The 12,500-nt window shown below is 39.4% G+C and overlaps 1 protein-coding gene across 3 annotated transcripts in view; it reads right to left on the bottom strand.

Moving 5' to 3' along the window:
* ddah1 (dimethylarginine dimethylaminohydrolase 1) overlaps window positions 1-12,500 on the bottom strand; it is a 135,735-nt gene that overhangs the window by 16,820 nt on the left and 106,415 nt on the right. For all 3 annotated transcript variants that reach the window (XM_067445414.1, XM_067445413.1, XM_067445415.1), the window contains exons 2-3: window positions 11,364-11,463; window positions 4,384-4,457 (exon numbers count right to left, since the gene is read on the bottom strand). In XM_067445414.1, coding sequence (XP_067301515.1) covers window positions 4,384-4,457; window positions 11,364-11,463 — 174 coding nt within the window. The remainder of the gene's footprint in view (window positions 1-4,383; window positions 4,458-11,363; window positions 11,464-12,500) is intronic.

The raw sequence follows: 12,500 nt of genomic DNA, 5'->3' as shown, positions 1-12,500 counted from the left end.
CCTGAATACCATCACGACAGAAAATGTGACACTGATTTCATTTGACAGTTCCATAAACAGTGAATTAACATCAAGTCACTTACTGATTGCTTTATTGCTTTTGTTCTACTTCAGCAGCGAAAATATTTCCAAGATCAGATTTCCACATCCGAACCATAACGTATCGCACAGCAACAGTGCGTTACTGAATCAAAGATTCAATGCCCTATTCATAAACGACTGCCTCATTTATGAACGAATCAGCCGTTTGAACGAATCGACTCAATGACTCTCTCATAAGGATTCACCTGCCGCCATCTACTGGTGGTTTAGTTCACTTTTTTTAGTTAAAACAATCGTTAAATAGCATTATTTAGTGCAGTTGCAATTTTTCAGTGTTAATTATTTAATTTGATTGGTAACAACCCTATTGTATCTTATTCTAATTTAATTTATTAATCAAATTTAAGAATATAAAGGGAAAGCTGAAGCAAAGCCTATATTTAATAAGATTAGGGGAAAATGTCCTTTATAAAAGGTAAAACTATCATAAATATGAAGATTTAAATACATCAAAGGTGATGAGAATGTTGCTTCAGAAAAATGACATTTAACTTTGCAGATAAGCAGAATTGTAAGCCAGAATGTAAACTGGGCAACAGATGGTCAGAACAATTACATTAACCCAAAACTAACTCAATTAAAATGCCAGCGCTCATACTGTTGTCTTCTTTTTAATTATTAGAATTAGACATTAAGAGAATTCATGTTTATGCAAGTACTTTTACTTTTAATACTTAAAGTACATTTAAAATCAAGTACTTTTTACTTAAGTAGGATTGTCTTTGTAGTACTTCTACTTTTACTAAAGTAAATATATTTCTGGTTACTTGTACTTTTGCTTAAGTACTGAGATTCAGTTCTTCCTCCACCACTGTTCATTACCATCTCTACAATTGTGCCAAATGTCCTCATTTTCCCATGTTCTTTTCATAGGGCTGCCATTGAATCCCCTTGTGGAGGAATAATAAGAACAATTACTATAGGAAGCAAACATCCCAAAATATAACCGCTAGCAGAAACTGATCACCACAGAAGAAGAATGAGGTGTGAAATATCATGACTAAATACAAGGACTAAAGACATTTGGAGACGCTTTTTAGCAAAACGGTCGAAAGCCAAACATACAATCACTAGTGATGTGACATAATCTATTATTACTTTTGAACAATAGGTGGCGCTGACACCAAATTGATCTGGTGTGGTCAGAGTTGGACGACAATTTTTTTGTCAAATCTTTGGTCAAACCATTTAGAAGTTAAGCTTAAAAATTTCAAATCTGCGTATTTCCTGACCACTAGATGGCGCTGTGCCGAAACTGTGCAGGTACCCTCAGGTCATGATTGTCACAACACACACCAATTTTGGTCAGATTTCCTTGAAGCGTTGCAGAGATATAGCCTCACATCCATTTTGCCATGTTTTTTTGTAGAATTTGTCCTCACGTTAAATGAAAACGGTTCGAAGAATTGACTTGAATTCGATTGTGCCAAATTTCCTCATTTTCCCATGTTCTTTTCATAGGGCTGCCATTGACTCGCTTTGAGGAGGAATAATAATAAGAACAATTACTATAGGGAGCAAACATCCCAAAATATAACCGCTAGCAGAAACTGATCACCACAGAAGAAGAATGAGGAGTGAAATATCAAGGCATTGAGCATCAGACCAACTCCAGCAATGAGTAAAGACATTTGGAGACGCTTTTCAGCAAAACGGTCGAAAGCCAAAATATACAATTAGGGATGCACCAATACCGTTTCTTTAGAACCGATCTAATCCGATATAAAAAATTCTGAGTATTGGCCGATACCAATGCAGTTTTGTTTAAAAATTCTATGTCTAATTTCTATACCTCAGTGTGTTGAAGTGATAATCACTCTTTTGTGAGTTAAACACAATCTACTAAATACAGACAACTTCATTATAAAGAAAAACAACAAATAAAACAATATATATAATCACAATCGATGACCAAAATACTACTATAAACTAGATGGTGGATAAAGTAGATTTATCCTTTAGCCGGAGCTAAAGAATGACGAGGCGCATCGAGTGGGCGGAGCTAAAGAATGACGAGGCGTATCGTGTGGGCGGAGCTAAAGAATGACGAGGCGTATCGTGTGGGCGGAGCTAAAGAATGACGAGGCGTATCGCGTGGGCGGAGCTAAAGAATGACGAGGCGTATCGAGTGGGCGGAGCTAAAGAATGACGAGGCGTATCGAGTGGGCGGAGCTAAAGAATGACGAGGCGTATCGTGTGGGCGGAGCTAAAGAATGATGAGGCATATCGTGTGGGCGGAGCTAAAGAATGATGAGGCGTATCGTGTGGGCGGAGCTAAAGAATGACGAGGCGTATCGTGTGGGCGGAGCTAAAGAATGACGAGGCGTATCGTGTGGGCGGAGCTAAAGAATGACGAGGCGTATCGTGTGGGCGGAGCTAAAGAATGCCGAGGCGTATCGTGTGGGCGGAGCTAAAGAATGCCGAGGCGTATCGTGTGGGCGGAGCTAAAGAATGACGAGGCGTATCGTGTGGGCGGAGCTAAAGAATGACGAGGCGTATCGTGTGGGCGGAGCTAAAGAATGCCGAGGCGTATCGTGTGGGCGGAGCTAAAGAATGCCGAGGCGTATCGTGTGGGCGGAGCTAAAGAATGACGAGGCGTATCGAGTGAGCGGAGCTAAAGAATGACGAGGCGTATCGTGTGGGCGGAGCTAAAGAATGCCGAGGCGTATCGTGTGGGCGGAGCTAAAGAATGCCGAGGCGTATCGTGTGGGCGGAGCTAAAGAATGCCGAGGCGTATCGTGTGGGCGGAGCTAAAGAATGACGAGGCGTATCGTGTGGGCGGAGCTAAAGAATGACGAGGCGTATCGTGTGGGCAGAGCTAAAGAATGACGAGGCGTATCGTGTGGGCAGAGCTAAAGAATGACGAGGCGTATCGTGCGGGCGGAGCTAAAGAATGACGAGCGCGCAAAGCGGTGACGTCCTCAAGTGTGGAGAAACTCATGGCTATCGATCAGATTCAGCTAATAGAGATATGATCCAGAATCAGATCCGGAGGCTGAAATAAACTGAACAGGAGAAGCAGCAGCAGCAGGACGTCCGTCTCTGTGGTATGGACTGTATTTAGTGGCCTGTCAACATTTGTGTGTGTTTACTCGCAGTTTATGAGGACATGATTCGGTTTATGGACTATTGTATGCGACTAAACCTTAGCAGTAGCAAGCAAAACGGTTTTGCACGTCAGACTAGTGTAACGTTATACAGAGAACAGCAATGGAGTCCGTTAGCGCATTTGAATGACGAAGCACGCGATCGTGTCGTTTACTGATGTTTACTCACGCGACGATAGCCGACAGCACAGACATCTGAAGCAGTTTAACTCACCGGCTGCTTCCAAAGCAGGACCGAACCTTTATCACTGGGACCGCTCCGTCAGAAACACACTTCTTTGGTATGATTTGGTGAAGTCCTGACAGCAGTGACCGTGGAGATCCACTTTGCGACGCGACTGAAGCGATGTTGTGAAGCTTCCCGTCATTTCTGCGTTCAAATCGGTTCAAATGCAGCGCTGCCTTCCCAGAATGCTGTGCTGAAGCGTTGAAGTCGCTCGACGTCACCCATAGGAATAAAGTGGAGCGCGGCGCGGACTATAACGACAGAAGTGTTGACGGACGACTGGATCTGCAGCTGAGTGTTTATGGGCGTGCGTTTCCTCTCTCGCTCTAGTCACGCGCGCGCACCCTACCGGGAGAAGAGCCCGTACGGCCCATACAAGGACCTTCCGCTCTATTAACGTCAAGCCGACCCATACTCGAAAAAAACTCTCCAAAACTTGTGAGAAACCGGAAGGAGTATTTTTGACACAGAAATACTCCATCAAACGTCCAACATTAGTGTTTGAAACTTTGTCTATGTTTAGGATGGGAATCCAAGTCTTTAACAGCGTAAAAAGCTCAGTATGCATGAAAGAGCACTTCACCGCCCCTTTAATAAAAAAACAAGTACAGTAAATATATTTATAGAAACAGGGCCTATATACTAAGAAATTACATTTATTTTAAATGTATAGCAAATATTTTTAATGAGCCAGCAACATATTATAGATAGGGTAGAACAAGAAAGGATATTAATAATCTTTCATAGCACTAAAAGAACGGTATTATATTGTTGTGAGATACAAGTACCACTGTGTTGTGTTATTGTAATACAAATTTAAAAAATCAAAAAATAAATCTGAGCTCACGGTTAATGTGTTTCGTGGTCTGCAGAAACAGCTCTATACAAACCTCTGACCCACGCTAAATACTGAGAGAAAAGATGGACAGATGGATATACAGGACAGACCTTAAAGGTGTCGGCCAGGATCTCTGCTCCTCTCTGATTGGTCCTCTTGGATAATCCCACGAAGAACTCTCTACCTGAACACAGAACACACGTTTACATTCACGTCCAAAAGAACTGGCAGGAGCTGCACTGTAAACATGTTTTGTTGGTTTAACTTAAAAAAGTAAGTCACCTGGTTGCCTTAAAATTTTGAGTTTATTGAAATAAAAAATGTGAGTTGATACAATGAAGGAAATTGGTTTAATAAATAGAAACTCAAAATATTATTGTGTCTGAACCACATAAAGAATGTGATAAATCATGAAAATAGCACAATTTGGCTTCACTGCGTCATCACAAATAAAACACACAATTACCCAATATGCTTACAAAATCTGTTAATAATATTTTAATAAAAGGTTGTCGATTCTCAAAAATGTTCATTGTATTAACTCAAATTTTTAATTTCAATGAACTCAAAATTAAGGGAACCAAGTAACTTATTTTTTTAATATTTTTTTTAGGACTGGGCAAGTTAACGCCGACAATTATTTTATCGCACATTAATGAGTTATTTATTATTATATTGAAAGGCCGTTGCTCTGCCTCTGAATACACACACAGACAAACCATTGGTCAGGAGAATACACACACAGACAAACCATTGGTCAGGAGAATACACACACAGACAAACCATTGGTCAGGAGAATACACACACAGACAAACCATTGGTCAGGAGAATACACACACAGACAAACCATTGGTCAGGAGAATACACACACAGACAAACCTTTGGTCAGGAGAATACACACACAGACAAACCATTGGTCAGGAGAATACACACACAGACAAACCATTGGTCAGGAGAACACACACACAGACAAACCATTGGTCAGGAGAATACACACACAGACAAACCTTTGGTCAGGAGAATACACACACAGACAAACCATTGGTCAGGAGAATACAGCGCTGTCTGTAGCCTAAGCCAATGGCTGACATTCTTTGTCTGGGACAAATAAAATAATAAAATAACCAGAAACGCGAGAATGATTCAGATTTGTGTTGTTGTTTTTATTATATTCAATGTAATCAGCGATTGATGAGTGTCTCTCTGCCTCTGGTACGTTAGTCGCGTTGAGGCTCGCGCTGCCGGTCTCTTTGTGAGAGACATTCGTGGAGAAATCAAAACAATTGAGCAGCGATATAAACTCACAGAAGAAACATACTGAGGGAAAACTGAGCTTTCTGTAGTTGTTGAGATTTATGATTTATGATTTATTGTTAATAACACAAGTCGACTTTGCAATCGTGAATTGTGTAGCATGAATGGTGTAGCCTAGTTCAATAAACAAGTAGCCTAATTAATATTAAATTACTTACATTTTAGATCCAAACAGCCTTTTGTTCCATTGCACCCATGATTTCACCGACGAAAATAGTTCCAGAGGAAAGCAACACTCAGCGCGGTGTTTTGTTACTGAATGATTCAGTGTTTTGAATGAATCATTTGAATAAACGACTCAATGACTCGCTCATGAAGACGATCACTTGCTGCCCCCTATTGGCGGTTATGTTTAAAGTATGATTGCAGGTTTTATTGAGAACATCAATCTTATAACATTATTTATTGCAGCTGTATTTTTTGCAGTTTAAATGATTTAATTTGATTGGTAACAGCCTGTCGTGTCTTTACTCTTATAACTGAATTTATTAATCAAATGTAAGAATTGAACATGAAAGATGATGCACACATTTAACAAGATTTTAAAAAATGGCCTTTATAAAATTAAATAACGCCCTGGGGTGAATATCACAAATATGCAGATTTAAGTCGGCCGATGTTAAAGCTGACAGAACACTGATGAGAATATTACTACACAATCAATACATGTAGACCACCAATTTAATTTAATTTGAATAAATTAATGTTTAAGTTGATATTTACAAGAAATATTGTAACTGTTTCTAACTTTTAACTGCTGTAAAAAGCACCTTATTTGTTTAAAGTGTTTACAAACCTTATGTTATTGCACTTTTGTTTATTTAGCAGCACTTTTGTATTATTGAATTTTGCGCATACTGCGATTAATCACGATTAATTACAGAAAATCATGCGATTAATTGCGATTAAACATTTTAATCGTTGCCCAGCACTAATTTTTTTACAGTGTGATCTGGACTGATATCAACTGAAGGAACACGAGGGTTGGTCTAGACTGCGATTTGGATTGTATCTGGTTTCCGCCATTGATCAAAGGAGACCCAATTCATTTTGAGAGGTTAGTTACAGCTTCTTAACCCTTTTGCGTCTTTATGGAAAATAAAATTTGCCACGTGTGTATTTTTATTTGAATTTTAATATTAAACCACCATTTCCTTTAAAAAAACACAAAATACTCACACTTAGGGCCATAAGGACAGAAATGTCCACATTGAAACCCATTAAAACTGCTATTTTTAATCCCGTTGCCATTTAACTATAAAATGATGCAATCTTTGTTATACCTACACTGTGTAACTTTTTTAGTTTACTCTCAGCTAAAAACACTTAGTTCTTTCAATCATTCCGGTCGCCATGTTGCTCCTCCATCTTGAAAGTACATTAGCCAAAGAGGGACATACCCGTAAATTCAAGCTTCGCCTTTCGCGTTTAACACTCGATGGCACCGTGTCGAATGTGAAGAGGGGGATTGCCATGTTAATCTTGGACTAAATCAGCCACCGTAGGAGTTAAAACGAAATCAGAACTGAGAGGAACAGAAACTAATATTCACTGGATGGTCATAAACCTTTACACGGCTAGATGGGGGAAAACATCACAGTGTAGCTTTAATAGGCTTTTATTCTGTTGCCAAGGTTTCAAAATTTTAGTTTTTACTATTTTTTACTAGATGGTGCCATTTTTTCAGGCTTGGCGTATAAAGCAAATACTTACTTTATTCCAGTTTTTTGTTTATGCATATTATAAAGCCAATTTGATAAATTATGCAGTCATAACTGTGTGGTTGTGTTGGTATGGATGTCAGAGTGTGGTGTGTTTGTGTGTAATAAAAATAATTGTGTGTAGGTGTGCATGTGTGTGCTTGTAACATATGAGACTGCAACTGCAAATCACGAATCCAAAACAAAGAGTTTTGCTGGCATCTAATGGGGAGAGATTGGCACTGCGCCCAAACAAAATCATGCTGAGAACTCATTTTTTGAGATATCAACCTCAAATTTGAAACAGCTTTTTTTTTTAGATGTATGGCTTTGATTTCCTATTTTTTAGAACTCAACATGTTTTAAACATACATATATTTAAATATACATATATTGTTTCATAAAATATTATTCATAAATCATTTTCATAAACTTAAACTTTTTTGGTTTCACTTTTTAAACTTGTTTGACTTCAACAATATTCTGCCAAGGCTCTTTTTTAAAATGAGACCAAACTGAAGTCTGTGCTCCCAAGATTACTTTTTTTATGAGAGTTTTTCGACATGGACATTTTTGTCCTTTAAGAACCTATGTGTAACTTTTTTTAATTAATGCACAAGGGTTAGTTCACCCAAAAATGAAAATGTGATTTTATCTGCTGACCCCAGTGCATCCAACATGTAGGTGTGTTTGTTTCTTCAGGAGAACACAAGTTAAGATTTTTAAAGGGGGGGTGAAACACTCAGTTTCAGTCAATCTCGTGTCAATCTTGAGTACCTATAGAGTAGTATTGCATCCTTCATATCTCCGAAAAGTCTTTAGTTTTATTATATTTATAAAAGAAATATGGGCTGTACCGAGTCTTTCCGGAAAAAAACGAGCGCCTGGAGGCGTATCATGTGGGCGGAGCTAAAGAATGACGAGGCGTATCGTGTGGGCGGAGCTAAAGAATGACGAGGCGTATCGTGTGGGCGGAGCTAAAGAATGACGAGGCGTATCGTGTGGGCGGAGCTAAAGAATGACGAGGCGTATCGTGTGGGCGGAGCTAAAGAATGACGAGCGCGCAAAGCGGTGACGTCCTCAAGCGTGGAGAAACCCATGGCTATCGATCTCAGCTAATACAGATAATGATCCAGAATCAGATCCGGAGGCTGAAATAAACTGAACAGGAGAAGCAGCAGCAGCAGGACGTCCGTCTCTGTGGTATGGACTGTATTTAGTGGCCTGTCAACATTTGTGTGTGTTTACTCGCAGTTTATGAGGACATGATTCGGTTTATGGACTATTGTATGCGACTAAACCTTAGAAGTAGCAAGCAAAACGGTTTTGCACGTCAGACTAGTGTAACGTTATACAGAGAACAGCAATGGAGTCCGTTAGCGCATTTGAATGACGAAGCACGCGATCGTGTCGTTTACTGATGTTTACTCACGCGACGATAGCCGACAGCACAGACATCTGAAGCAGTTTAACTCACCGGCTGCTTCCAAAGCAGGACCGAACCTTTATCGCTGGGACCGCTCCGTCAAAAACACACTTCTTTGGTATGATTTGGTAAAGTCCTGACAGCAGTGACCGTGGAGATCCCCTTTGCGACGCGACTGAAGCGATGTTGTGAAGCTTCCCGTCATTTCTGCGTTCAAATCGGTTCAAATGCAGCGCTGCCTTCCCAGAATGCTGTGCTGAAGCGTTGAAGTCGCTCGACGTCACCCATAGGAATAAAGTGGAGCGCGGCGCGGACTATAACGACAGAAGTGTTCACGGACGACTGGATCTGCACCTGAGTGTTTACGGGCGTGTGTTTCCTCTCTCGCTCTAGTCACGCGCGCGCACCCTACCGGGAGAAGAGCCCGTACGGCCCATACAAGGACCTTCCGCTCTATTAACGTCAAGCCGACCCATACTCGAAAAAAACTCTCCGAAACTTGTGAGAAACCGGAAGGAGTATTTTTGACACAGAAATACTCCATCAAACGTCCAACATTAGTGTTTGAAACTTTGACTATGTTTAGGATGGGAATCCAAGTCTTTAACAGCGTAAAAAGCTCAGTATGCAGGAAACAGCATTTCACCGCCCCTTTAACTCCAACCGTTGCTGTGTGCCGGTCATATAATGGGGTGAATGGGTAACAATTCTATGAGAGAAAAAAAAAAAAAAAACATGCTTAGACAACGTGTACAAAAACCCTGCTGCTCCTGACGACACACTGATGTCTTAAAACACGAACCGATCAGTTTCTGTGAGAAACACAACAGTATTTGTTATTTTTTTACCTCATATCAGGCGAATCTCATCTAGTGTTCCCATCGGCTATTACTTCCGTCTGGTGAGGTCAAACTGGCGTGATCATAGATATATATATTCCTCATTAGTGCCTGCGCGGATCGGCCGAATGAGGCATCTAAATTCTAAATAATATATATATATATCTATGATCACGCCAGTTTGACCTCACCAGACGGAAGTAATAGCCGATGGGAACACTAGATGAGATTCGCCTGATATGAGGTTAAAAAATAACAAATACTGTTGTGTTTCTCACAGAAACTGATCGGTTCGTGTCTTAAGACATCAGTGTGTCGTCATGAGCCACACGGCTGTGTTTTTTTTTGCGCTTATATAATTGTTACCCATTCACATCATTATATGACCTACACACAGCAACAGTTGAAGGTAAAAATCTTCATTTGTGTTCTCCTGAAGAAACAAACACACCTACATGTTGGATGCACTGGGGGTCAGCAGATAAACATTATTTTAATTTTTGGGTGAACTATCCCTTAATGTCTCTCTGAGTTCAACTCGGTGCCACTGAACCTTCTGATCTAAGGACAGGGAGAAGCTGTATCAACGTTTGGCTGTATAAAAAGACTCGTATGACTTCATGCTCCATTTAAACGGTGATCAGTTTCTCTCACATATTGTGGTGTAATAGGTTTGTACATCTGTAGTCCTGGTCTGTGAACAGAGTAGCGTGACACTCGAATCCAGAACAGTAGCCACTAAACGTTTTACACAGGAGATATGAGCTTCACGACGCCAGAAGGAAATGTTTCAGCCCGGGAACGTCTCCAGCCGAACGTCTCCAGACTCAATTAGGTGTTCAGTTTTCCATCCACCGCTAGTACTCAAGCAGACACAATGTACATTAGACGGAGGAACATTTCCACAGCGTCAGAAGCAGATTCACAGCTTCAGATTTTAGGTCACCCCCCTTTTAAGACATGACATGAAAGTGCACTATCCAAACATAAAAATGGCTTTAATATCAAGAATGCATTGGAATTGCTTGTTATAAAGAAAACACTCAGCAGATTATTGCTGAAGTGAAAGCAATTTAAAATATGGAAGTATGAAAAAGTTATGGAAGTTTAAATTAACTGTAAATGAAAAATACCGTACTAAATATTTGTATTTTATATCATATATATAAACATAATTATATATATATATATATATATATATATATATATATATATATATAAAATATATATATATATAACTTTAAAATTACTATAAAATCAAAAACATATGTCTAACCAAGTTGTGTTCCAAGTTTGAAGTTGATATCACAAAAATTTAAGTTCCCATGAGATTTTGTTTCGGTGCTGTACCAAAAATAGCCATCGGGTGTCGTCCACATTCCATTGATTGTTTTTTTAATGCATTTTCCTGTAAATTTCCGTCCAAATATCACTTCCATCACAAAACAGTCACCAAATATGGAACCTTGAGACTCTGACCTTTCCGACGATATGTGTTTTGTCAAGATTAGAAAAGATTTTGATTATAAAGTAGTTTTGTAATATTGAACATGACACCGCCCACTAGGGGGAGGAGCCTAATTTAGAGTACAGTTTCCATGGTAACGCAACGTCCGATTTCAAAACGGTTTTCATAGGGTGAATTCTGAGTTCGTAAGCTTTCGGATGATTCCTAATTCATGATGATTACTAAGCGTCCCACCTGTGGGACGGTTACAGTTAAGGGGCTAAAAGAACAGCTGTGATTGGTTGTTCATCTGTACACACATTAATTTGATTGACAGCAGAGGCATTATAGGCTGAACTGGTACCTGTGAACAGGACATCTCCTCCATCCAGTGTGGCAGATTCATCGGTCATCTCAACAATATTCAGGCCGAGCCCAGTCAACGCCTCTTTCATGGCCTCTGTCTGGAACAGAAAGACATTTACAATTATCAATTAGGCAGATACTTTTAAAAACACTTGAAAAACAAAAAACAGCAAAGCAAAAGATGCAGTTTCGCTGCATCTCAGAACATTCTCTAGTAACTGCACCGAAACTTCCTAGCAACCACATAGAACAACCTAGAAACGGTATAGCAACAAAGTACATCCTATGATTTTACATGGCCGATTCCAATACCATTTTTTTCAAGCAAACTGGCAGATTCCAATACCGATTTCCGATTTTATTTTAAACAACAAACAATAAAGAAAGAAAGTATACATGATGAACAAGATGTTTATTTGGTATTTAATAGGCCAAATTGGATTTTGGCCAATGAAAACAAGTTTGCTATCTGAAATTAATGGGAAATCAAATATATGTAAACATTAACATTAACAACTGCATATTCTGCAATCCAAACAACAAATACATTGTTCCAAAATGTTAAATCAAATAATGTTTAGTGCAACGAAAAAAACAAAGAAAACAAAGATGCTACATCAGTTTCTTTTTAAACCTAATTAAGGTAAAAGACGAAAAAAAATCCTTAACTGATAGTATTTCACTTGAAAAGTGCATGGATGGGCTACCACTCAGAACACTACAACATATAGCGACATCTTAGAAACTAACCAGAACGCCCTAGCAACTTTATAGCAACAAAAGCACTCAGAACACCTTAACAACCACAGAACAACACCCTGGCAACTGTCCAGAACACTCTTTCAAAAATATAACACAACCTTATAAACTACCAAGAACACCATAGCAACTGTATAGCAACAACCTATATTCCACTAAGAACACCTTAACAACCACATGTAGCAGGGATATGTTGTTACACCAGATTATAAATCATTTTCATTATTTTCCGTTTTATTTGTTATTAATTTAATATTTGTTTTGGGGGGATTTTATTTTGAAAACTGCGTGCTACTGAGGTGTACGTCGGCTGACGTCATGCGTGAGTGCGGGGTTCAAATCGCTGTGCAATCGGAAGTTCGTCCTCTTTTCTGCG

The sequence above is a fragment of the Pseudorasbora parva genome, chromosome 6 (assembly GCF_024679245.1).
Source record: "Pseudorasbora parva isolate DD20220531a chromosome 6, ASM2467924v1, whole genome shotgun sequence".
In the NCBI taxonomy this organism is placed as follows: domain Eukaryota; kingdom Metazoa; phylum Chordata; class Actinopteri; order Cypriniformes; family Gobionidae; genus Pseudorasbora; species Pseudorasbora parva.
Note: the sequence above shows the minus strand (reverse complement) of the source record. Positions and strands in the feature narration are given on the sequence as shown.